We start from the raw sequence: 26,202 nt of genomic DNA on the forward strand, positions 1-26,202 counted from the left end.
ATGGGGTCAGTTGTGGGGTCACTGGGACACTGAGCAGTGAATGGGGCGGCTGTGCTCCAGCACCGTGAACCACTGCTGGGAACAGTTATGGGGTCAGTTATGGGGTCAGTTATGGGGTCAGTTATAGGGTCAGTTATGGGGTCAGTTATAGGGTCAGTTATAGGGTCAGTTATAGGGTCAGTTATGGGGTCAGTTATAGGGTCAGTTATGGGGTCAGTTATAGGGTCAGTTATAGGGTCAGTTATAGGGTCAGTTATGGGGTCAGTTATAGGGTCAGTTATGGGGTCAGTTATAGGGTCAGTTATAGGGTCAGTTATGGGGTCAGTTATAGGGTCAGTTATGGGGTCAGTTATAGGGTCAGTTATAGGGTCAGTTATAGGGTCAGTTATGGGGTCAGTTATAGGGTCAGTTATGGGGTCAGTTATGGGGTTATGGGGTCAGTTATAGGGTCAGGGGGTCACTGATGGGGTCGGGGGGTCGCTGATGGGGTCAGGGGGTCACTTATAGGGTCAGTTATAGGGTTATGGGGTCACTTATAGGGTCAGGGGGTCACTTATAGGGTCACTTATAGGGTCACTTATAGGGTCAGGGGGTCACTGATGGGGTCACTTGTGGGGTTATGGGGTCACTTGTGGGGTCACTGGGACACTGAGCAGTGAATGGGGCGGCTGTGCTCCAGCACCGTGAACCACTGCTGGGAACAGTTATGGGGTCGCTTATAGGGTCAGCTATAGGGTTATGGGGTCAGTTATGGGGTTATGGGGTCAGTTATAGGGTTATGGGGTCACTTATAGGGTCAGGGGGTCAGTGATGGGGTCAGGGGGTCACTTATAGGGTCAGTTATGGGGTCAGTTATGGGGTCAGTTATAGGGTCAGTTATGGGGTCACTGATCAGGTTATGGGGTCACTTGTGGGGTTATGGGGTCACTTGTGGGGTTATGGGGTCACTTGTGGGGTCACTCAGACACTGAGCAGTGAATGGGGCGGCTGTGCTCCAGCACCGTGAACCACTGCTGGGAACAGTTATGGGGTCGCTTATAGGGTCAGCTATAGGGTTATGGGGTCAGTTATGGGGTTATGGGGTCAGTTATAGGGTTATGGGGTCACTTATAGGGTCAGGGGGTCAGTGATGGGGTCAGGGGGTCACTTATAGGGTCAGTTATGGGGTCAGTTATGGGGTCAGTTATAGGGTCAGTTATGGGGTCACTGATCAGGTTATGGGGTCACTTGTGGGGTTATGGGGTCACTTGTGGGGTTATGGGGTCACTTGTGGGGTCACTCAGACACTGAGCAGTGAATGGGGCGGCTGTGCTCCAGCACCGTGAACCACTCCTGGGTGGGGGCAGTTATGGGGTCAGTTATGGGGTCAGCTATAGGGTTATGGGGTCAGTTATGGGGTCAGTTATGGGGTTATGGGGTCAGTTATAGGGTTATGGGGTCAGTTATGGGGTCAGTTATGGGGTCAGCTATAGGGTCACTTACAGGGTCAGGGGGTCACTTATAGGGTCAGGGGGTCACTGATGGGGTCACTGATCAGGTTATGGGGTCACTGATGGGGTCAGAGGGTCACTTATAGGGTCAGTTATAGGGTCAGTCATGGGGTCAGGGGGTCATTGATGGGGTCAGGGGGTCAGTTATAGGATCAGGGGGTCACTTATAGGGTCAGGGGGTCACTGATGGGGTCAGGGGGTCAGTTATAGGGTCAGTTATAGGGTCAGTTATAGGGTTATGGGGTCACTTATAGGGTCAGGGGGTCACTGATGGGGTCAGGGGGTCACTTATAGGGTCAGGGGGTCACTTATGGGGTCAGGGGGTCACTGATGGGGTCAGGGGGTCACTTATAGGGTTACTTATAGGGTCAGTTATAGGGTCACTTATAGGGTCACTTATGGGGTCAGGGGGTCAGTTATGGGGTCAGGGGGTCACTGATGGGGTCAGGGGGTCACCAATGGGGTCACTTGTGGGGTCACTGGGACACTGAGCAGTGAATGGGGCGGCTGTGCTCCAGCACCGTGAACCACTGCTGGGTAGGGTCAGTTATAGGGTCAGTTATAGGGTCAGTTATGGGGTCAGTTATGGGGTCAGTTATGGGGTCAGTTATGGGGTCAGTTATAGGGTCAGTTATGGGGTCAGTTATGGGGTCAGTTATAGGGTCAGTTATGGGGTCAGTTATGGGGTCAGTTATGGGGTCAGTTATAGGGTCAGTTATGGGGTCAGTTATGGGGTCAGTTATGGGGTCAGTTATAGGGTCAGTTATGGGGTCAGTTATAGGGTCAGTTATAGGGTCAGTTATGGGGTCAGTTATGGGGTCAGTTATGGGGTCACTTATAGGGTCAGTTATGGGGTCGCTTATAGGGTCAGTTATAGGGTCAGGGGGTCACTGATGGGGTCAGGGGGTCACTTATAGGGTCACTTATAGGGTCACTTATAGGGTCAGTTATAGGGTCAGTTATGGGGTCAGGGGGTCACTTGTGGGGTCACTTGTGGGGTCACTCAGACACTGAGCAGTGAATGGGGCGGCTGTGCTCCAGCACCGTGAACCACTCCTGGGTGGGGGGCAGGGGGTCACTTATGGGGTCAGCTATAGGGTCAGTTATAGGGTTATGGGGTCACTTATAGGGTCAGGGGGTCACTTATAGGGTCACTTATAGGGTCACTTATAGGGTCACTTATAGGGTTATGGGGTCACTTATAGGGTCAGGGGGTCACTTATAGGGTCAGTTATAGGGTCACTGATGGGGTCACTTGTGGGGTCACTGGGACACTGAGCAGTGAATGGGGCGGCTGTGCTCCAGCACCGTGAACCACTCCTGGGTGGGGTCAGTTATGGGGTCAGTTATGGGGTCAGGGCGTCAGTTATAGGATCAGGGGGTCAGTTATGGGGTCAGTTATAGGGTCACTTGTGGGGTTATGGGGTCACTTGTGGGGTCACTGGGACACTAAGCAGTGAATGGGGCGGCTGTGCTCCAGCACCGTGAACCACTGCTGGGAACAGTTATGGGGTCGCTTATAGGGTCAGTTATAGGGTCAGTTATAGGGTCAGCTATGGGGTTATGGGGTCACTTATAGGGTCAGGGGGTCACTTATAGGGTCAGGGGGTCACTGATGGGGTCAGGGGGTCACTTATAGGGTCACTTATAGGGTCAGTTATAGGGTTATGGGGTCACTTATAGGGTCTGGGGGTCACTTATAGGGTTATGGGGTCAGTTATAGGGTCAGGGGGTCACTTATAGGGTCACTTATAGGGTCAGTTATAGGGTTATGGGGTCAGTTATAGGGTCTGGGGGTCACTTATAGGGTTATGGGGTCAGTTATAGGGTCAGGGGGGTCACTTATAGGGTCACTTATAGGGTCAGTTATAGGGTCAGTTATAGGGTTATGGGGTCAGTTATAGGGTCAGGGGGTCACTTATAGGGTCAGGGGGTCATTGTTGGTGTCACTTGTGGGGTTATGGGGTCACTTGTGGGGTTATGGGGTCACTTGTGGGGTCACTTGTGGGGTCACTTGTGGGGTCACTTGTGGGGTCACTCAGACACTGAGCAGTGAATGGGGCGGCTGTGCTCCAGCACCGTGAACCACTCCTGGGTAGGGTCAGTTATGGGGTCAGTTATAGGGTCAGTTATAGGGTCAGTTATGGGGTCAGTTATAGGGTCAGTTATGGGGTCAGTTATGGGGTCAGTTATAGGGTCAGTTATGGGGTCAGTTATGGGGTCAGTTATGGGGTCAGTTATAGGGTCAGTTATGGGGTCACTGATCAGGTTATGGGGTCACTTGTGGGGTTATGGGGTCACTTGTGGGGTTATGGGGTCACTTGTGGGGTCACTCAGACACTGAGCAGTGAATGGGGCGGCTGTGCTCCAGCACCGTGAACCACTCCTGGGTGGGGGCAGTTATGGGGTCAGTTATGGGGTCAGCTATAGGGTTATGGGGTCAGTTATGGGGTCAGTTATGGGGTTATGGGGTCAGTTATAGGGTTATGGGGTCAGTTATGGGGTCAGTTATGGGGTCAGCTATAGGGTCACTTACAGGGTCAGGGGGTCACTTATAGGGTCAGGGGGTCACTGATGGGGTCACTGATCAGGTTATGGGGTCACTGATGGGGTCAGAGGGTCACTTATAGGGTCAGTTATAGGGTCAGTCATGGGGTCAGGGGGTCATTGATGGGGTCAGGGGGTCAGTTATAGGATCAGGGGGTCACTTATAGGGTCAGGGGGTCACTGATGGGGTCAGGGGGTCAGTTATAGGGTCAGTTATAGGGTCAGTTATAGGGTTATGGGGTCACTTATAGGGTCAGGGGGTCACTGATGGGGTCAGGGGGTCACTTATAGGGTCAGGGGGTCACTTATGGGGTCAGGGGGTCACTGATGGGGTCAGGGGGTCACTTATAGGGTTACTTATAGGGTCAGTTATAGGGTCACTTATAGGGTCACTTATGGGGTCAGGGGGTCAGTTATGGGGTCAGGGGGTCACTGATGGGGTCAGGGGGTCACCAATGGGGTCACTTGTGGGGTCACTGGGACACTGAGCAGTGAATGGGGCGGCTGTGCTCCAGCACCGTGAACCACTGCTGGGTAGGGTCAGTTATAGGGTCAGTTATAGGGTCAGTTATGGGGTCAGTTATGGGGTCAGTTATGGGGTCAGTTATGGGGTCAGTTATAGGGTCAGTTATGGGGTCAGTTATGGGGTCAGTTATAGGGTCAGTTATGGGGTCAGTTATGGGGTCAGTTATGGGGTCAGTTATAGGGTCAGTTATGGGGTCAGTTATGGGGTCAGTTATGGGGTCAGTTATAGGGTCAGTTATGGGGTCAGTTATAGGGTCAGTTATAGGGTCAGTTATGGGGTCAGTTATGGGGTCAGTTATGGGGTCACTTATAGGGTCAGTTATGGGGTCGCTTATAGGGTCAGTTATGGGGTCGCTTATAGGGTCAGTTATAGGGTCAGGGGGTCACTGATGGGGTCAGGGGGTCACTTATAGGGTCACTTATAGGGTCACTTATAGGGTCAGTTATAGGGTCAGTTATGGGGTCAGGGGGTCACTTGTGGGGTCACTTGTGGGGTCACTCAGACACTGAGCAGTGAATGGGGCGGCTGTGCTCCAGCACCGTGAACCACTCCTGGGTGGGGGGCAGGGGGTCACTTATGGGGTCAGCTATAGGGTCAGTTATAGGGTTATGGGGTCACTTATAGGGTCAGGGGGTCACTTATAGGGTCACTTATAGGGTCACTTATAGGGTCACTTATAGGGTTATGGGGTCACTTATAGGGTCAGGGGGTCACTTATAGGGTCAGTTATAGGGTCACTGATGGGGTCACTTGTGGGGTCACTGGGACACTGAGCAGTGAATGGGGCGGCTGTGCTCCAGCACCGTGAACCACTCCTGGGTGGGGTCAGTTATGGGGTCAGTTATGGGGTCAGGGCGTCAGTTATAGGATCAGGGGGTCAGTTATGGGGTCAGTTATAGGGTCACTTGTGGGGTTATGGGGTCACTTGTGGGGTCACTGGGACACTAAGCAGTGAATGGGGCGGCTGTGCTCCAGCACCGTGAACCACTGCTGGGAACAGTTATGGGGTCGCTTATAGGGTCAGTTATAGGGTCAGTTATAGGGTCAGCTATGGGGTTATGGGGTCACTTATAGGGTCAGGGGGTCACTGATGGGGTCAGGGGGTCACTTATAGGGTCACTTATAGGGTCAGTTATAGGGTTATGGGGTCACTTATAGGGTCTGGGGGTCACTTATAGGGTTATGGGGTCAGTTATAGGGTCAGGGGGTCACTTATAGGGTCACTTATAGGGTCAGTTATAGGGTTATGGGGTCAGTTATAGGGTCTGGGGGTCACTTATAGGGTTATGGGGTCAGTTATAGGGTCAGGGGGTCACTTATAGGGTCACTTATAGGGTCAGTTATAGGGTCAGTTATAGGGTTATGGGGTCAGTTATAGGGTCAGGGGGTCACTTATAGGGTCAGGGGGTCATTGTTGGTGTCACTTGTGGGGTTATGGGGTCACTTGTGGGGTTATGGGGTCACTTGTGGGGTCACTTGTGGGGTCACTTGTGGGGTCACTTGTGGGGTCACTCAGACACTGAGCAGTGAATGGGGCGGCTGTGCTCCAGCACCGTGAACCACTCCTGGGTAGGGTCAGTTATGGGGTCAGTTATGGGGTCAGTTATGGGGTTATGGGGTCAGTTATGGGGTTATAGGGTCAGTTATAGGGTCAGTTATAGGGTCAGTTATAGGGTCAGTTATGGGGTCAGTTATAGGGTTATGGGGTCAGTTATGGGGTCAGTTATGGGGTCAGTTATAGGGTTATGGGGTCAGTTATAGGGTCAGGGGATCAGTTATAGGGTCAGGGGGTCACTTATAGGGTCACTTATAGGGTCAGTTATAGGGTCAGGGGGTCACTTATAGGGTCACTGATGGGGTCACTGATCAGGTTATGGGGTCACTGATGGGGTCAGGGGGTCACTTATAGGGTCAGTTATAGGGTTATGGGGTCACTTATAGGGTCAGGGCGTCAGTTATAGGGTCAGGGGGTCACCGATGGGGTCAGGGGGTCACTTATAGGGTCAGTTATAGGGTCAGGGGGTCACTTATAGGGTCAGGGGGTCACTGATGGGGTCAGGAGGTCACTTATAGGGTCAGTTATAGGGTCAGTTATGGGGTCAGTTATAGGGTTATGGGGTCACTTATAGGGTCAGGGGGTCACTGATGGGGTCACTTGTGGGGTTATGGGGCAGGATCTATGGGGCAGGATCTATGGGGCAGCTCTATGGGGCAGCTCTATGGGGCAGGATCTATGGGGCAGGATCTATGGGGCAGGATGGATCTGTGGGGCAGGTCTATGGGGCAGGGCAAATCTGTGGGGCAGGATGGATCTATGGGGCAGGATCTATGGGGCAGGACAGATCTATGGGGCAGCTCTATGGGGCAGGATCTATGGGGCAGACCATGGTCCTGGTGTCGGCCTTCTGCACGGTGTAGCCGCTGATCTCGGCGTTGCCGTCGTCCTTGGGCGGCTCCCACTGCAGCTGCGCGTTGCTGCCCCACACCTCCGCCACCGCCACCGCGCGAGGGGCGCCAGGCCGCTCTGCCCCACAGAGACACGGCGTCACCGGGACCCATAGGGACCCATAGGGACCCATAGAGACCCATAGGGACCCATAGGGACCCATAGAGACCCATAGGGCCCCATAGAGACCCATAGGGACCCATAGGGACCCACAGGGACACCCAGGGACCCATACAGACCCACAGGGACCCATAGGGACCCATAGGGACCCATAGAGACCCATAGGGACCCACAGGGACCCACGGGGACCCATAGAGACCCATAGGGACCCATAGAGACCCATAGGGACCCATAGGGACCCATAGGGACCCATAGAGACCCATAGAGACCCATAGGGACCCATAGAGACCCATAGGGACCCATAGGGATCCATAGGGACCCATAGGGACCCATAGAGACCCATAGGGACCCATAGGGACCCACAGGGATCCACAGGGACCCATAGGGACCCATAGAGACCCATAGAGACCCATAGGGACCCATAGGGACCCATAGAGACCCATAGAGACCCATAGGGACCCATAGAGACCCATAGGGACCCATAGGGATCCATAGGGACCCATAGGGACCCATAGAGACCCATAGGGACCCATAGGGACCCACAGGGATCCACAGGGACCCATAGGGACCCATAGAGACCCATAGAGACCCATAGGGACCCATAGGGACCCACAGAGACCCATAGAGACCCATAGGGACCCATAGAGACCCATAGGGACCCATAGAGACCCATAGGGACCCATAGGGACCCACAGGGATCCACAGGGACCCATAGGGACCCATAGAGACCCATAGAGACCCATAGGGACCCATAGGGACCCATAGAGACCCATAGAGACCCATAGGGACCCATAGAGACCCATAGGGACCCATAGAGACCCATAGGGACCCATAGGGACCCATAGAGACCCATAGGGACCCATAGGGACCCATAGGGACCCATAGGGACCCACAGGGACCCATAGAGACCCATAGAGACCCATAGGGACCCATAGGGACCCATAGAGACCCATAGAGACCCATAGGGACCCATAGGGACCCATAGAGACCCACAGGGACCCATAGGGACCCATAGAGACCCATAGGGACCCATAGAGACCCATAGAGACCCATAGGGACCCATAGGGACCCATAGAGACCCACAGGGACCCATAGGGACCCATAGGGACCCACAGGGACCCATAGGGACCCATAGAGACCCATAGGGACCCATAGGGACCCATAGAGACCCATAGAGACCCATAGAGACCCATAGGGACCCATAGGGACCCATAGAGACCCATAGGGACCCATAGGGACCCATAGGGACCCATAGGGACCCATAGGGACCCACAGGGACCCATAGAGACCCATAGAGACCCATAGGGATCCATAGGGACCCATAGGGACCCATAGAGACCCATAGAGACCCATAGGGACCCATAGAGACCCATAGAGACCCATAGGGACCCATAGGGACCCATAGAGACCCATAGGGACCCATAGGGACCCACAGGGACCCATAGAGACCCATAGAGACCCATAGAGACCCATAGGGACCCATAGGGACCCATAGAGACCCATAGGGACCCATAGGGACCCATAGGGACCCACAGGGACCCATAGAGACCCATAGAGACCCATAGGGACCCATAGAGACCCATAGAGACCCATAGGGACCCATAGAGACCCATAGGGACCCATAGGGACCCATAGGGACCCACAGGGACCCATAGGGACCCATAGGGACCCACAGGGACCCATAGGGACCCATAGAGACCCATAGAGACCCATAGGGACCCATAGGGACCCATAGAGACCCATAGAGACCCATAGGGACCCATAGGGACCCATAGAGACCCACAGGGACCCATAGGGACCCATAGGGACCCACAGGGACCCACAGAGACCCATAGGGATCCATAGAGACCCATAGAGACCCATAGGGACCCATAGAGACACATAGGGATCCATAGGGACCCACAGGGACCCATAAGGACCCATAGAGACCCATGGAGACCCACAGAGACCCACAGGGACACACAGGGACCCATAGGGACCCATAGAGACCCATAGGGATCCATAGGGACCCATAGAGACCCATAGGGATCCATAGGGACCCATAGAGACCCATAGGGATCCATAGAGACCCATAGGGACCCACAGGGACCCACAGGGACAGATGGAGACCCATACAGACCCATAGGGACCCACAAAAACCCCATAGAGACCCATAGGGACCCATGGAGACCCACAGGGACCCATAGAGACCCACAGGGACCCACAGGGACCCATAGGGACCCACAGGGACCCATTGAGACCCACAGAAACCCCATAGAGACCCATAGGGACCCACAGGGACCCACAGGGACAGATGGAGACCCATACAGACCCATAGAGACCCACAGAAACCCCATAGAGACCCGTAGGGACCCATGGAGACCCACAGGGACCCATAGGGACCCATTGAGACCCCATACAGACCCACAGGGACCCATAGGAACCAATAGGGACCCACAGAAACCCCATACAGACCCATAGGGACCCATAGAGACCCCAAAGACCCCACAGAGACCCCACAGAGACCCCATAGGACCCCAGAGACCCCATAGAAACCCCAGAGGACCCCAGATACCCCATAGAGACCCCAAAGGACCCCAGAGACCCCATAGAAACCCCAAAGACCCCACGGACCCCAAAGGACCCCAAAGACTACACAGAGACCCCATAGGACCCCATTGAAACCCCAAAGGACCCCAAAGACCCCATAGAAACCCCAAAGGACCCCATAGAAACCCCAAAGGACCCCAGAGACCCCATAGACCCCATAGAAACCCCAAAGACCCCATAGAAACCCCATAGAAACCCCATAGAAACCCCAAAGACCCCATAGACCCCATAGAAACCCCAAAGACCCCAGAGAAACCCCATAGAAACCCCATAGAAACCCCATAGAAACCCCAAAGACCCCAGAGACCCCATAGAAACCCCATAGAAACCCCAAAGGACCCCATAGAAACCCCATAGAATCCCCAAAGACCCCATAGAAACCCCAAAGACCCCATAGAAACCCCATAGAAACCCCAAAGGACCCCAGAGACCCCATAGAAACTCCATAGGACCCCATAGAAACCCCAAAGGACCCCAAAGACCCCATAGAAACCCCATAGAAACCCCAAAGGACCCCAGAGACCCCAGAGACCCCATAGAAACCCCAAAGACCCCATAGAAACCCCATAGAAACCCCAAAGGACCCCATAGACCCCATAGACCCCATAGAAACCCCAAAGACCCCAGAGACCCCATAGAAACCCCAAAGGACCCCATAGAAACCCCATAGAAACCCCATAGAAACCCCAAAGACCCCAGAGACCCCATAGAAACCCCATAGAAACCCCAAAGGACCCCATAGAAACCCCAAAGGACCCCATAGACCCCATAGAAACCCCAAAGGACCCCAGAGACCCCATAGAAACCCCATAGAAACCCCAAAGGACCCCATAGAAACCTCAAAGGACCCCAGAGACCCCATAGAAACCCCAAAGGACCCCATAGAAACCCCAAAGACCCCCCGGCCCCCCCAGGGCGCCGCCGGTCCTCCCAGGCCGTACCTACGACCCTGAGCCGCACGATGGCGCTGTCCTCCATGTTCTCTATGCGCACGCGCATCTCGTAGTCGCCGGACAGCTCCCGCGTGGCGGAGCGGATGAAGAACACCGAGTCCACGTCCGACGTGCGGGTCTGCACTTCCGCCGGAAGTGGGGAACCGCCGCGGCTCCAGGTCACTTGAGGACGGGGCTTCCCCTGGTTGGGGGGATGGGGGGCGTTATGGGGTCGTGTGGGGTCAGTTGGGGTCAGATGGGGTCAGATGGAGTCATATGGGGTCAGACGGGGTCAGATGGGGTCAGATGGGGTCGTGTGGGGTCAGACGGGGTCAGATGGGGTCATATGGGGTCAGACGGGGTCAGACGGGGTCAGATGGGGTCAGTTGGGGTCAGATGGGGTCAGACGGGGTCAGACGGGGTCAGATGGGGTCAGACGGGGTCAGATGGGGTCATATGGGGTCAGATGGGGTCATATGGGGTCTGATGGGGTCATATGGGGTCAGATGGGGTCAGATGGGGTCAGACAGGGTCAGTTGGGGTCATATGGGGTCAGATGGGGTCATATGGGGTTGTATGGGGTCAGATGGGGTCAGTTGGGGTCAGATGGGGTCAGATGGGGTCAGACAGGGTCAGTTGGGGTCATATGGGGTCAGTTGGGGTCAGACGGGGTCAGATGGGGTCAGTTGGGGTCATATGGGGTCAGATGGGGTCAGATGGGGTCAGACGGGGTCAGTTGGGGTCATATGGGGTCAGTTGGGGTCAGATGGGGTCAGTTGGGGTCATATGGGGTCAGATGGGGTCAGATGGGGTCAGATGGGGTCAGACGGGGTCATATGGGGTCAGATGGGGTCAGACGGGGTCAGACGGGGTCATATGGGGTCATATGGGGTCAGACGGGGTCAGACGGGGTCAGATGGGGTCAGTTGGGGTCATATAGGATCATATAGGATCATATGGGGTCAGATGGGGTCAGACGGGGTCATATAGGATCATATGGGGTCAGACGGGGTCAGACGGGGTCAGACGGGGTCAGACGGGGTCAGATGGGGTCATATGGGGTCAGACGGGGTCAGATGGGGTCAGTTGGGGTCAGATGGGGTCAGATGGGGTCAGATGGGGTCAGGGCGGATCTATGGGATGGATCTATGGGGCAGATCTATGGGGCAGGGTGGATCTATGGGGCAAATATATGGGGTGGATCTATGGGGTGGATCTATGGGGCAGATCTATGGGGCAGGGCAGATCTATGGGGTGGATCTATGGGGCAGATCTATGGGGCAGGGCAGATCTATGGGGCGGATCTATGGGGCAGATCTATGGGGCAGATCTATGGGGCAGGGCAGATCTATGGGGCGGATCTATGGGGCGGATCTATGGGGCAGATCTATGGGGCAGATCTATGGGGCAGGGCAGATCTATGGGGCGGATCTATGGGGCAGGGCAGATCTATGGAGTGGATCTATGGGGCAGGATGGATCTATGGGGCAGGATGGATCTATGGGGCAGATCTATGGGGCAGGGCGGATCTATGGGGCAGATCTGTGGGGTGGATCTATGGGGCAGATGTATGGGGCAGGGTGGATCTATGGGGCAGATCTATGGGGCAGAGTGAATCTATGGGGTGGATCTATGGGGCAGATGTATGGGGCAGGGTGGATCTATGGGGTGGATGTATGGGGCAGGGTGGATCTATGGGGCAGATCTATGGGGCAGGGTGGATCTATGGGACAGATCTATGGGGCAGGGAGGATCTATGGGGCAGATGTATGGGGCAGGGTGGATCTATGGGGTGGATCTATGGGGCAGACTGGATCTATGGGGCAGATCTATGGGGCAGGGTGGATCTATGGGACAGATCTATGGGGCAGGGTGGATCTATGGGGCGGATCTATGGGGCAGATCTATGGGGCAGATCTATGGGGCAGGGTGGATCTATGGGGCGGATCTATGGGGCAGGGTGGATCTACAGGGCAGATCTATGGGGCAGGGTGGATCTATGGGGCAGATCTATGGGGCCGATCTATGGGGCAGGGCAGATCTATGGGGCAGGGCAGATGTATGGGGCAGGGCAGATCTATGGGGCAGGGCGGATCTATGGGGCGGATCTATGGGGCAGATCTATGGGGCAGGGCAGATCTATGGGGCAGGGCAGATCTATGGGGCAGATCTATGGGGCAGGGCAGATCTATGGGGCGGATCTATGGCGCAGATCTATGGGGCAGATCTATGGGGCAGGGCGGATCTATGGGGCAGATCTATGGGGCAGGGTGGATCTATGGGGCGGATCTATGGGGCGGATCTATGGGGCAGATCTATGGGGCAGGGCAGATCTATGGGGCAGATCTATGGGGCAGGGCAGATCTATGGGGCGGATCTATGGGGCAGATCTATGGGGCAGATCTATGGGGCAGGGCGGATCTATGGGGCGGATCTATGGGGCAGATCTATGGGGCAGGGCAGATCTATGGGGTGGATCTATGGGGCAGATCTATGGGGCGGATCTATGGGGCAGGGCAGATCTATGGGGCGGATCTATGGGGCAGATCTATGGGGCAGATCTATGGGGCAGGGAGGATCTATGGGGTGGATCTATGGGGCAGGGCAGATCTATGGGGTGGATCTATGGGGCGGATCTATGGGGCAGATCTATGGGGCAGATCTATGGGGCAGGGCAGATCTATGGGGCAGGGTGGATCTATGGGGCGGATCTATGGGGCAGATCTATGGGGTAGGGCAGATCTATGGGGCGGATCTATGGGGTGGATCTATGGGGCAGCATCAGGCCGTACCTGGAAGGGGATGACGAGGTTGACCTGCTCCCCCACGCGCCTCATGTAGGTCTGGCGCAGGTGCCGAGGCAGCCGGATCTTGGGGCGCTCTGAGCAAACAGACCCACAAGTGCCCCACAAGTGCCCCATAAGTGCCCCATAAGTGCCCCATCGAGACCCATTGAGACCCATAAGTGCCCCATAAGTGCCCCACAAGTGCCCCATAAGTGCCCCATAAGTGCCCCATCGAGACCCATTGAGACCCATAAGTGCCCCATAAGTGCCCCATAAGTGCCCCATAAGTGCCCCATAAGTGCCCATTGACCCATTGAGACCCATAAGTGCCCCATAAGTGCCCCATCGAGACCCACAAGTGCCCCATAAGTGCCCATAGACCCATAGAGACCCATAAGTGCCCCATAAGTGCCCATAGAGACCCACAAGTGCCCCATAAGTGCCCATAGAGACCCATAAGTGCCTCATAAGTGCCCCATTAGTGCCCCATAAGTGCCCATAGACCCATAGAAACCCACAAGTGCCCCACAAGTGCCCCATAAGTGCCCCATAAGTGCCCCATAGAGACACATTGAGACCCACAAGTGCCCCATAAGTGCCCCATCGAGACCCACAAGTGCCCCATAAGTGCCCCACAGACCCATAAGTGCCCCATAGCGCCCCATAGCGTACTCACGATCTCTCGGATGGTGACAGGCTGCGCCATAGCGACCCATAACCGCCCCATAGCGCCCCATAACCACCCCATAGCAACCCATAGCGCCCCATAGCGCCCCATAACCACCCCATAGTGCCCCACAACCGCCCCATACTGACCCATAACCACCCCATAGCGCCCCATAACCACCCCATACTGACCCATAACCACCCCATACTGACCCATAACCATCCCATACTGTCCCATAACCACCCCATAGTGACCCATAACCGCCCCATAGCGACCCATAACCGCCCCATAGCGACCCATAACCGCCCCATAGTGACCCATAACCACCCCATAGCGCCCCATAGCACCCCATAGCGTACCCACGATCTCTCGGATGGTGGCAGGCTGCCCCATACTGACCCATAACCACCCCATAGCGACCCATAACCGCCCCATAGCGCCCCATAACCGCCCCATAGTGACCCATAACCACCCCATAGTGACCCATAACCGCCCCATAGTGACCCATAACCACCCCATACTGACCCATAACCGCCCCATAGCGCCCCATAACCACCCCATACTGACCCATAACCACCCCATACTGACCCATAACCACCCCATAACCACCCCCTAACCGCCCCATAGCGCCCCATAGCGTACCCACGATCTCTCGGATGGTGACAGGCTGCCCCATGGTGGCCGGGGGGCTTTTGCCCGCCATGTTGACGCTGATGACCCGGAAGAGCAGCCGCTCCCCCGTGGGGAGGCCCCGCACCGTCAGCCCACAGCGCTCCACCAGCTCTGTGTTGGCTGCCACCCATTCGTCCGCTGGTTGGGGGTCAAAGGTCAAAGGTCAGGGGGCAGGGGATGGGGAGGGGGGAAGGGGATGGAGCGGGGTTAGGGGTCAGGGGTCAGCGTTAGGGGAGGGGGTCAGGGGTCAGGGTTAGGGGTCAGGGTTAGGGGAGGGGGGCAGGGTATGGGGCAGGGTTAGGGGTCAGGGGTCAAGGTTAGGGTTAGGGAGTGTGGGGCAGGGTTAGGGGTCAGGGGTCAGCATTAGGGGTCAGGGTTAGGGGAGGGGGGCAGGGTATGGGGCAGGGTTAGGGGTCAGGGGTCAAGGTTAGGGTCAGGGGCTGTGGGGCAGGGTTAGGGGTCAGGGGTCAAGGTTAGGGGTCAGGGTTAGGGGAGGGGGGCAGGGTATGGGGCAGGGTTAGGGGTCAGGGGTCAAGGTTAGGGTCAGGGGCTGTGGGGCAGGGTTAGGGGTCAGGGGTCAGGGTTAGGGTCAGGGGTCAGCGTTAGCGGAGGGGGTCAGGGGTCAGGGTTAGGGGAGGGAGTCCAGGTTAGGGGTCAGGGTCAAGGTTAGGGTTAGGGACTGTGGGGCAGGGTTAGGGGTCAGGGGGTCAGGGGTCAGGGTTAGGGGAGGGGGTCAGGGGTCAGGGTTAGGGGTCAGGGTTAGGGGAGGGGGGCAGGGTATGGGGCAGGGTTAGGGGTCAGGGGTCAAGTTAGGGTCAGGGGCTGTGGGGCAGGGTTAGGGGTCAGGGGTCAAGGTTAGGGTTAGGGAGTGTGGGGCAGGGTTAGGGGTCAGGGGTCAAGGTTAGGGTCAGGGGCTGTGGGGCAGGGTTAGGGGTCAGGGGTCAGCGTTAGGGGAGGGGGTCAGGGGTCAGGGTTAGGGGTCAGGGTTAGGGGAGGGGGGCAGGGTATGGGGCAGGGTTAGGGGTCAGGGGTCAAGGTTAGGGTTAGGGGCTGTGGAGCAGGGTTAGGAGTTGGGGGTCAGGGTTAGGGGTCAGGGGTCAGGGTTAGGGGTCAGGGGTCAGCGTTAGGGGTCAGGGGTCAGCGTTAGGGGAGGGGGTCAGGGGTCAGGGTTAGGGGACGGGGGCAGGGTATGGGGCAGGGTTAGGGGTCAGGGGTCAAGGCTAGGGTTAGGGGCTATGGGGCAAGGTTAGGGGTCAGGGGTCAGGGTTAGGGGAGGGGGGGCAGGGTATGGGGCAGGGTTAGGGGTCAGGGGTCAAGTTAGGGTCAGGGGCTGTGGGGCAGGGTTAGGGGTCAGGGGTCAAGGTTAGGGTCAGGGGCTGTGGGGCAGGGTTAGGGGTCAGGGGTCAAGGTTAGGGGAGGGGGGCAGGGTATGGGGCAGGGTTAGAGGTCAGAGGGCAGGGTTAGGGGAGGGGGTCAGGGTATGGGGCGGGGTTAGGGGTCAGGGGTCAAGGTTAGGGTTAGGGGCTGTGGGGCAGGGTTAGGGGTCAGGTGTCAGGGTTAGGGTCAGGGGTCTGGGTTAGGGGTCAGGGGTCAGGGTTAGGGTCAGGGGTCTGGGTTAGGGGTCAGGGGTCAGGGTTAGGGGTCAGGGTTAGGGGAGGGGGCAGGGTATGGGGCGGGGTTAGGGGTCAGGGGTCAAGGTTAGGGTTAGGGGCTGTGGGGCAGGGTTGGGGGTCAGGGTTAGGGGAGGGGGTCTGGGTTAGGTGTCAGCGTTAGGGGTCAGGGTTAGGGAGGGGGGCAAGGTTAGGGCTCAGGGGTCAGGGTTAGGGGTCAAGGGTAAGGGTTAGGGGTCAGGGGGTGAGGGGTCAGGGTTAGGGGACGGGGTCAGGGTTAGGGTCAGGGGTTCGGGTTAGGGGTCAGGGGTCAGCGTTAAGGGTCAGGATTAGGGGAGGGGGGCAGGGTATGGGGCGGGGTTAGGGGTCAGGGGTCAAGGTTAGGGTTAGGAGCTGTGGGGCGGGGTTAGGGGTCAGGGGTCAGGGTTAGAGTTAGGGGCTGTGGGGCAGGGTTAGGGGACGGGGTCAGGGTTAGGGTTAGGGGTCAGTGTTAGGGGTCAGGGGTCAGCATTAGGGGAGGGGGTCAGGGGTCCGGGTTAGGGGAGGGGGGCAGGGGATGGGGCGGGATTAGGGGTCAGGGGTCAAGGTTAGGGTTAGGGGCTGTGGGGCAGGGTTAGGGGTCAGGGGTCAGGGTTAGGGGTCAGGGGTTAGCGTTAGGGGAGGGGGTCAGGGGTCAGGGTTAGGGGTCAGGGTTAGGGGAGGGGGGCAGGGTATGGGGCAGGGTTAGGGGTCAGGGGTCAAGGTTAGGGTTAGGGAGTGTGGGGCAGGGTTAGGGGTCAGGGGTCAAGGTTAGGGTTAGGGACTGTGGGGCAGGGTTAGGGGTCAGGGGTCAGGGTTAGGGTCAGGGGTCTGGGATAGGGGTCAGGGGTCAGCATTAGGGGTCAGGGTTAGGGGAGGGGGGGCAGGGTATGGGGCGGGGTTAGGGGTCAGGGATCAAGGTTAGGGTTAGGGGCTGTGGGGCAGGGTTAGGGGTCAGGGGTCAAGTTAGGGTCAGGGGCTGTGGGGCAGGGTTAGGGGTCAGGGGTCAGCGTTAGGGGAGGGGGTCAGGGGTCAGGGTTAGGGGTCAGGGGGTCAGGGTTACGGTCAGGGGTCTGGGATAGGGGTTAGGGGTCAGCGTTAGGGGTCAGGGTTAGGGGAGGGGGCAGGGTATGGGGCAGGGTTAGGGGTCAGGGGTCAAGGTTAGGGTTAGGGGCTGTGGGGCAGGGTTAGGGGTCAGGGGTCAGCGTTAGGGGACAGGGGTCAGCATTAGCAGAGGGGGTCAGGGGTCAGGGTTAGGGGTCAGGGGTCAGCGTTAGGGGTCAGGGTTAGGGGAGGGGTCAGGGTATGGGGCAGGGTTAGGGGTCAGGGGTCAAGGTTAGGGTTAGGGGCTGTGGGGCAGGGTTAGGGGTCAGGGGTCAGGGTTACGGTCAGGGGTCTGGGTTAGGGGTCAGGGGTCAGGGTTAGGGTCAGGGGTCTGGGTTAGGGGTCAGGGGTCAGGGTTAGGGGTCAGGGTTAGGGGAGGGGGCAGGGTATGGGGCAGGGTTAGGGGTCAGGGGTCAAGGTTAGGGTTAGGGGCTGTGGGGCAGGGTTAGGGGTCAGGGGTCAGCGTTAGGGGAGGGGGTCAGGGGTCAGGGTTAGGGGACGGGGTCTGGGTTAGGGTCAGGGGTCCGGGTTAGGGGTCAGGGGTCAGCATTAGGGGTCAGGGTTAGGGGAGGGGGGGCAGGGTATGGGGCGGGGTTAGGGGTCAGGGGTCAAGGTTAGGGTTAGGGGCTGTCGGGCAGGGTTAGGAGTTGGGGGTCAGGGTTAGGGGTCAAGGGTAAGGGTTAGGGGACAGGGGTCAGGGTTAGGGTCAGGGGTCTGGGATAGGGGTCAGGGGTCAGCGTTAGGGATCAGGGTTAGGGGAGGGAGCAGGGTATGGGGCGGGGTTAGGGGTCAGGGATCAGGGTTAGGGTTAGGGGCTGTGGGGCAGGGTTAGGGGTCAGGGGTCAAGGTTAGGGGTCAGGGTTAGGGGAGGGGGACATGGGGCAGGGTTAGGGGTCAGGGGTCAAGGTTAGGGTGAGGGACTGTGGGGCAGGGTTAGGGCTCAGGGGTCAGGGTTAGGGGTCAAGGGCAAGGGTTAGGGGTCATGGGGTCAGGGGTCAGGGTTAGGGTTAGGGGTCAGGGGTCTGGGATAGGGGTCAGGGGTCAGCGTTAGGGGTCAGGGTTAGGGGAGGGGGGCAGGGGATGGGGCAGGGTTAGGGGTCAGCGGTCAAGGTTAGGGTTAGGGACTGTGGGGCAGGGTTAGGGGTCAGGGGTCAGCATTAGGGGAGGGGGTCCAGGTTAGGGGTCAGGGGTCAAGTTAGGGTCAGGGGCTGTGGGGCAGGGTTAGGGGTCAGGGGTCAGGGTAAGGGGAAAGGGTACCACTATGGGCGCCTATGGGGCAGCTATGGGGCAGCTATGGGGTCACACTATGGGGCACCTAGCAGCTATGGGGGACCTATGGGATATCTATGGGGCAGCTATGGGGCAGCTATGGGATATCTATGGGATATCTATGGGATATCTATGGGATATCTATGGGGCAGCTATGGGATATCAATGGGGCAGCTATGGGGCAGCTATGGGGCAGCTATGGGACATCTATGGGATATCTATGGGGCAGCTATGGGGGAGCTATGTGGCAGCTATGGGGCAGTTATGGGATATCTATGGGGCAGCTATGAGGGATCAATGGGGCAGCAACGGGGGATCTATGGGATATCTATGGGGCAGCTATGGGGCAGCTATGGGTCACTTATGGGGCAGCTATGGGATATCTATGGGGCAGCTATGGGGCAGCTATGGGGCAACTATGGGGGATCAATGGGGCAGCTATAGGGGATCTATGGGATATCAATGGGGCAGCCATGGGATATCTATGGGGCAGCTGTGGGGCTGCTATGGGGCAGCTATGGGGGAGCTATGGGATATCAATGGGACAGCCATGGGGCAGCTATGTAGAATCTATGGCATATCTATGAGACAGCTATGGGGCAGCTATGGGGGATCTATGGGGTATCTATGGGGCAGCTGTGGGGCAGTTATGGGAGATCTATGGGGCAGCTATAGGAATCTATGGGGCAGCTATGGGGCAGCTATGAGTTATCTATGGGATATCTATGGGATATCTATGGGGCAGCTATGGGGTATCTATGGGGCAGCTGTGGGGCAGCTATGGGGTAGCTATGGGGGATCTATGGGATGTCTATGGGGCAGCTATGGGGGCAGCTGTGGGGCAGTTATGGGAGATCTATGGGGCAGCCATGGGATATCAATGGGACAGCTATGGGGCAGCTATGGGGCAGCTATGGGATATCTATGGGGGACCTATGGGGTATCTATCGAGCAGCTGTGGGGCAGCTATGGGGTATCTATGGGGCAGCTATAGGGCTGCTATGGGATATCAATGGGGCCGCTATGGGGCAGCTATGGGGCAGCTATGGATATCTATAGGGCAGCTATGGGGCAGCTATAGGGGATCTATGGCATAATCTATGGGGCAGCTATGGGGCCGATATAGGATATCTATGGGGCCGCTATGGGGCCGCTATGGGGCAGCTATAGGGGATCTATGGCATATCTATGGGGCCGCTATGGGATATCTATGGGGCAGCTATGTGGGACCTATGGGATATCTATGGGGCAGCTGTGGGGCAGCTATAGGGGATCTATGGCATATCTATGGGGCCGCTATGGGGCAGACTCACATCCCTCCTTGCACCACTCCACCAGGTACCCGTCGACGCCCCCGGCCCGATTCGCTCAGGCGGCCTCCATTTGATGGTGGCCGTGGTGTCGGTGACGTCCTCCAGCACCACGTGGGTCCGGCTCGCTGGTCGGCGCTGCCCCACATCGCAACACCTTCAGCCCCACATTCAGCCCCACATCGCCCCACATCACCCCACATTGAGCCCTACTGCCCCACATTCAGCCCCCACTGCCCCACATCGCCCCACATTGAGCCCCCACTGCCCACATTCAGCCCCACTGCCCCACATCGCACCACTTCAGCCCCACATCGCCACACTGCCCCACATTCAGCCCCACTGCCCCACATTGAGCTGCACTGCCCCATATTCAGCCCAACTGCCCCACATTCAGCCCCACATCGCCCCACATTCAGCCCCACTGCCCCACATTCAGCCCCACTGCCCCACATCGCTCCACATTCAGCCCCCACTGCCCCACATTGAGCCCCCACTGCCCCACATCACCCCACATTCAGTCCCACTGCCCCACATCGCCCCACTGCCCCACATTCAGCCCCACATTGAGCCCCACTGCCCCACATTCAGCCCCACTGCCCCACATTCAGCCCCACATCACCCCACATTGAGCCCCACTGCCCCACATCACCCCACATTCAGCCCCACTGCCCCACATTGAGCCCCCACTGCCCCACATCGCCCCACATTCAGCCCCACATTGAGCCCCACTGCCCCACATTCAGCCCCACATCACCCCACATTCAGCCCCACTGCCCCACATTGAGCCCCCACTGCCCCACATCGCCCCACATTGAGCCCCACTGCCCCACATTCAGCCCCACTGCCCCACATTCAGCCCCACATTCAGCCCCACTGCCCCACATTCAGCCCCACATCACCACACATTCAGCCCCACTGCCCCACACTGAGCCCCACTGCCCCACATTGAGCCCCCACTGCCCCACATTCAGCCCCACTGCCCCACATTCAGCCCCACTGCCCCACATTTCAGCCCCACATCACCCCACATTCAGCCCCACTGCCCCACATCCAGCCCCACATCGCCCCACATTCAGCCCCACTGCCCACATCGCCCCACATTCAGCCCCACTGCCCCACATTGAGCCCCCACTGCCCCACATCGCTCCACATTCAGCCCCCACTGCCCCACATCACCCCACATTCAGCACCACTGCCCCACATTCAGCCCACATCGCCCCACATTCAGACCCACTGCCCCACATTGAGCCCCACTGCCCACATTCAGCCCCACTGCCCCACATTGAGCCCCCACTGCCCCACATCGCCCCACATTCAGCCCCACTGCCCCACATCGCCCACTGCCCCACATTCAGCCCCACATTGAGCCCCACTGCCCCACATTCAGCCCCACTGCCCCACATTCAGCCCCCACTGCCCCACATCGCCCCACATTCAGCCCCCACTGCCCCACATTGAGCCCCACTGCCCCACATCGCCCCACATTCAGCCCCACATCGCCCCATATTCAGCCCCACTGCCCCACATTCAGCCCCACATTGCCCCACATTCAGCCCCACATTGAGCCCCCCACTGCCCCACTGCCCCACATTGAGCCCCCACTGCCCCACATTCGGCCCCCACTGCCCCACATCGCCCCACCGTCAGGATCCCAGGACCCCCAGTCCCCCCATAGGCTCCCCCAAACCCCCCATAGGACCCCCCTAGGCCCCCATAGAACCCTCCAAACCCTGCATAGGACCCCCCAGTCCCCCCATCACACCCCCCTAGGCTCCTATGGGACACTCCGCTCCCCCCATAGGACCCCCAAAGCACCCATAGGACCCCCGGCGCCCCCCCAGGACCCCCATAGGACCCCATAGGACCCCCCTAGGCCCCCAAGACCCCATAGGACCCCCAAACTCCCCATAGAACCCCCAAAGGCCCCCCATAGGACCCCAAACTCCCCAGAGGAGCCCCCCTAGGCCCCCCTAGGACCCCCAAACCCCCATAGAACCTCCCTAGGCCCCCATAGAACCCTCCAAACCCCCATAGGACCCCCCACTCCCCCCATAGGACCCCCAAAGGCCCCCATAGGACCCCCAAACTCCCCATAGGACCCCGCAAACCCCCGTAGGACCCCCAAACCCCCCATAGAACCCTCCAAACCCGCCATAGGACCCCCCAATCTCCCCATAGGACCCCCAAGCCCCCCATAGGACCCCCAAGGCCCCCATAGGACCCCCCAAACCCCCATAGGAACCCCAAACTCCCCATAGGACCCCCCAATCCCCCCATCAGACCCCCCTAGGCTCCTATGGGACACTCCGCTCCCCAGAGGACCCCCCAAAGCACCCATAGAACCCTCCAAACCTGCCATAGGACCCCCAAAGGCCCCCATAGGACCCCCCTAGGTGCCCATAGGACCCCAAAGCCCCCCACACGACCCCCCTAGTTCCCCATAGGACCCCCCAAACTCCCCATAGGACCCCCCTAGGTGCCCATAGGACCCCCCAAACCCCCACAGGACCCCCATAGGCCCCCATAGGACCCCCCAAAGCCCCCATAGAACCCTCCAAACCCCCCATAGGTCCCCCCAATCTCCCCATAAGACCCCCCAAGCCCCCCATAGGACCCCCCCTAGGTGCTCATAGGACCCCCCAACCCCCCCCCAGGACCCCCATAGGCCCCCATAGGACCCCCCTAGGTGCCCATAGGACCCCCAAAGCCCCCCCAGGACCCCCCTAGGCCCCCATAGGACCCCCGAGGCCTCCATAGGATCCCCAAACCCCCCATAGGACCCCCCCCAGGCCCCCCATAGGACCCCCCTTGGAGCCCATAGGACCCCCCTAGGTGCCCATAGGACCCCCATAGGCCCCATAGGACCCCCCGAGGCCCCTATAGGACCCCCCGAGGCCCCTATAGGACCCCCAAACCCCCCATAGGACCCCCCAATACCCCCATAGGACCCCCCTAGGCCCCCATAGAACCCTCCAAACCCCCCATAGGACCCCCCAAGCCCCCATAGGACCCCCCTAGGCCACATAGGACCCCCCAAACCCCCCATAGGACCCCCCAGTCCCAATACCACCCCCTAGGCCCCCATAGAACCCTCCAAACCCCCCATAGGACCCCCCATGCCCCCCACAGGACCCCCCTAGTCCCCCATAGGACCCCCCTAGTCCCCCATACAAGCCCCCAACCCCCCCATAGGACCCCCCTAGGTGCTCATAGGACCCCCCAAACCCCCACAGGACCCCCCCTAGGCGCTCATAGGACCCCCAACCCCCCATAGGACCCCCCATGCCCCCCATAGGACCCCCTAGGCCCCCCGTAGGACCCCCAAGGCCCCCATAGGACCCCCCTAGGTGCTCATAGGACCCCCCAAAGCCCCCCCAGGACCCCCATAGGCCCCCATAGGACCCCCCGAGGCCCCCATAGGATCCCCAAACCCCCCATAGGACCCCCCCAAGCCCCCCATAGGACCCCCCTTGGAGCCCATAGGACCCCCAAGCCCCCCATAGGACCCCCCAATCTCCCCATAGACCCCCCAAGCCCCCCATAGGACCCCCCTAGGTGCCCATAGGACCCCCCTAGGCCCCCATAGGACCCCCCAAACCCCCCACAGGACCCCCCTAGATGCCTATAGGACCCCCCTTGGCCCCCATAGAACCCTCCAAACCCCCCATAGGACCCCCCATGCCCCCCATAGGACTCCCCAAGCCCCCCATAGGACCCCCCTTGGAGCCCATAGGACCCCCAAGCCCCCCATAGGACCCCCCTAGGTGCTCATAGGACCCCCCAATACCCCCATAGGACCCCCCTAGGCCCCCATAGAACCCTCCAAATCCCCCATAGGACCCCCCAAACCCCCATAGGACTCCCCAAACCCCCCATAGGACCCCCCTTGGAGCCCATAGGACCCCCAAGCCCCCCATAGGACCCCCCCTAGTTCCCCATAGGACCCCTCCAAACTCCCCATAAGACCCCCCTAGGTGCCCATAGGGACCCCCCAAACCCACCATAGGACCCCACAAGACCTCCATAGGACCCCCCAAATCCCCCATAGGATCCCCCCAAGCCCCTCATAGGACCCCCCTTGGAGCCCATAGGACCCCCAAGCCCCCCATAGGACCCCCCTAGTTCCCCATAGGACCCCTCAAACTCCCATAGGACCCCCCTAGGTGCCCATAGGACCCTCCAAACCCCCCATAGGACCCCCCATGCCCCCCATAGGACTCCCCAAGACCCCCATAGGACTCCCCTAGGTGCCCCATAAGGACCCCCATAGGCCCCCATAGAACCCTCCAAACCCCCCATAGGACCCCCATAGGCCCCCATAGGACCCCCATAGGCCCCTATAGGACCCCCCAAACCCCACATAGGACCCCCAAAGCCCCCATAGGACCCCCCTAGGCCACATAGGACCCCCTAGGCCACCTCGTAGAAACCCTCCAAACCCCCCATAGGACCCCCCATGCCCCCCCATAGGACCCCCCGAGTCCCCCATAGAAGCCCCCAAACCCCCCATTGGACCCCCCTAGGCGCTCATAGGACCCCCAAACCCCCCATAGGACCCCCAAACCCCCCATAGGACCCCCCTAGGTGCTCATAGGACCCCCCAAAGCCCCCCCAGGACCCCCATAGACCCCCATAGGACCCCCCGAGGCCCCCATAGGATACCCAAACCACCCATAGGACCCCCCGAAGCCCCCCATAGGACCCCCCTAGGTGCCCATAGGACCCCCAAAGCCCCCATAGGACCCCCCCTAGGCCACATAGGACCCCCCAATCCCTCCATACGACCCTCCAAGCCCCCCATAGGACCCCCCAAGCCTCCCATAGGACCCCCAGACCCCCCATAGGACCCCCCAAACCCCCCATAGGACCCCCCTAGGTGCCTATAGGACCTCCCAAAGCCCCCTTGGGACCCCCCTTGGAGCCCATAGGACCCCCAAGCCCCCCATAGGACACCCCTTGGAGCACATAGGACCCCCAAGCCCCCCACAGGACCCCCCAATCTCCCCATAAGAGCCCCCTAGTTCCCCATAGGACCCCCCAAACTCCCCATAGGACCCCCATAGGCCCCCCAGGACCCCCAGTGCCCCACCGATGGGCATGAAGGGCTGGGTGTTGTGGCTGGGCTGCGACACCCCGATGGCGTTGACGGCGAAGACGCGCATCTCGTAGCAGACGCCCTCGATCATCTTGGTGGATTCGTAGGTGGTGTCGGGGTAAACCTCAAAGTTCATCTTCATCCAGCGCATGGAGCCCTTCTTCTTGCGCTCCATCAGGTAGCCTGGGGGGCAGGGGGGCAATGGGGGCAATGGGGGCATTGGGGGCAATGGGGGCAATGGGGGTAATGGGGGCATTGGGGGCATTGGGGGCAATGGGGGCAATGGGGGCAATGGGGGCATTGGGGGCAATGGGGGCAATGGGGGCATTGGGGGCAATGGGGGACATTGGGGACATTACGATCAATGGGACATGGGGGACATGCGGATATGGGGGACATTGGGGTCAATGGGGACATTGGGGGCATTGGGGACATTGGGGGCATTGGGGACATTGGGGACATTGGGGGCAATGGGGGCAATGGGGGCAATGGGGGCAATGGGGGGCAATGGGGACATTGGTGACATTGGGGTCAATGGGGGCATTGGGGACATTGGGGGCATTGGGGGCATTGGGGACATTGGGGTCAATGGGGACATTGGGGTCAATGGGGACAATGGGGGACATTGGGGACATTGGGGGCAATGGGGGCAATGGGGGCATTGGGGGCATTGGGGGCAATGGGGGCAATGGGGGCATTGGGGGCATTGGGGACAATGGGGGACATTGGGGACATTGGGGACATTGGGGGCACTGGGGGCAATGGGGGCATTGGGGGCAATGGGGGCAATGGGGGCATTGGGGGAAATGGGGGCAATGGGGGCATTGGGGGCAATGGGGGCATTGGGCATTGGGGACAATGGGGGCATTGGGGGCAATGGGGGCAATGGGGGCATTGGGGGCAATGGGGACATTGGGGGCATTGGGGACAATGGGGGCAATGGGGGCAATGGGGGCAATGGGGGCAATGGCGGCATTGGGGGCATTGGGGGCAATGGGGGCAATGGGGGCAATGGAGG

General features: G+C 59.1%; 1 protein-coding gene across 1 annotated transcript in view; it reads right to left on the reverse strand.

The window, feature by feature from the left end:
* LOC125687666 (myosin-binding protein C, fast-type-like) overlaps nt 1-25,377 on the reverse strand; it is a gene marked incomplete at its 5' end in the record, with an annotated part of 45,319 nt that extends 19,942 nt beyond the window's left edge. Inside the window, 8 exon segments of the mRNA XM_048932880.1 lie at nt 6,948-7,087; nt 10,660-10,852; nt 13,443-13,531; nt 14,746-14,913; nt 20,090-20,134; nt 20,137-20,206; nt 20,208-20,224; nt 25,179-25,377. Of these exon segments, the coding sequence (XP_048788837.1) occupies nt 6,948-7,087; nt 10,660-10,852; nt 13,443-13,531; nt 14,746-14,913; nt 20,090-20,134; nt 20,137-20,206; nt 20,208-20,224; nt 25,179-25,377 (921 nt within the window).
* Between the last annotated feature and the right edge of the window lie 825 nt (nt 25,378-26,202).

This window comes from Lagopus muta, unplaced genomic scaffold (genome assembly GCF_023343835.1).
Source record: "Lagopus muta isolate bLagMut1 unplaced genomic scaffold, bLagMut1 primary scaffold_143, whole genome shotgun sequence".
Lineage (NCBI taxonomy): Eukaryota > Metazoa > Chordata > Aves > Galliformes > Phasianidae > Lagopus > Lagopus muta.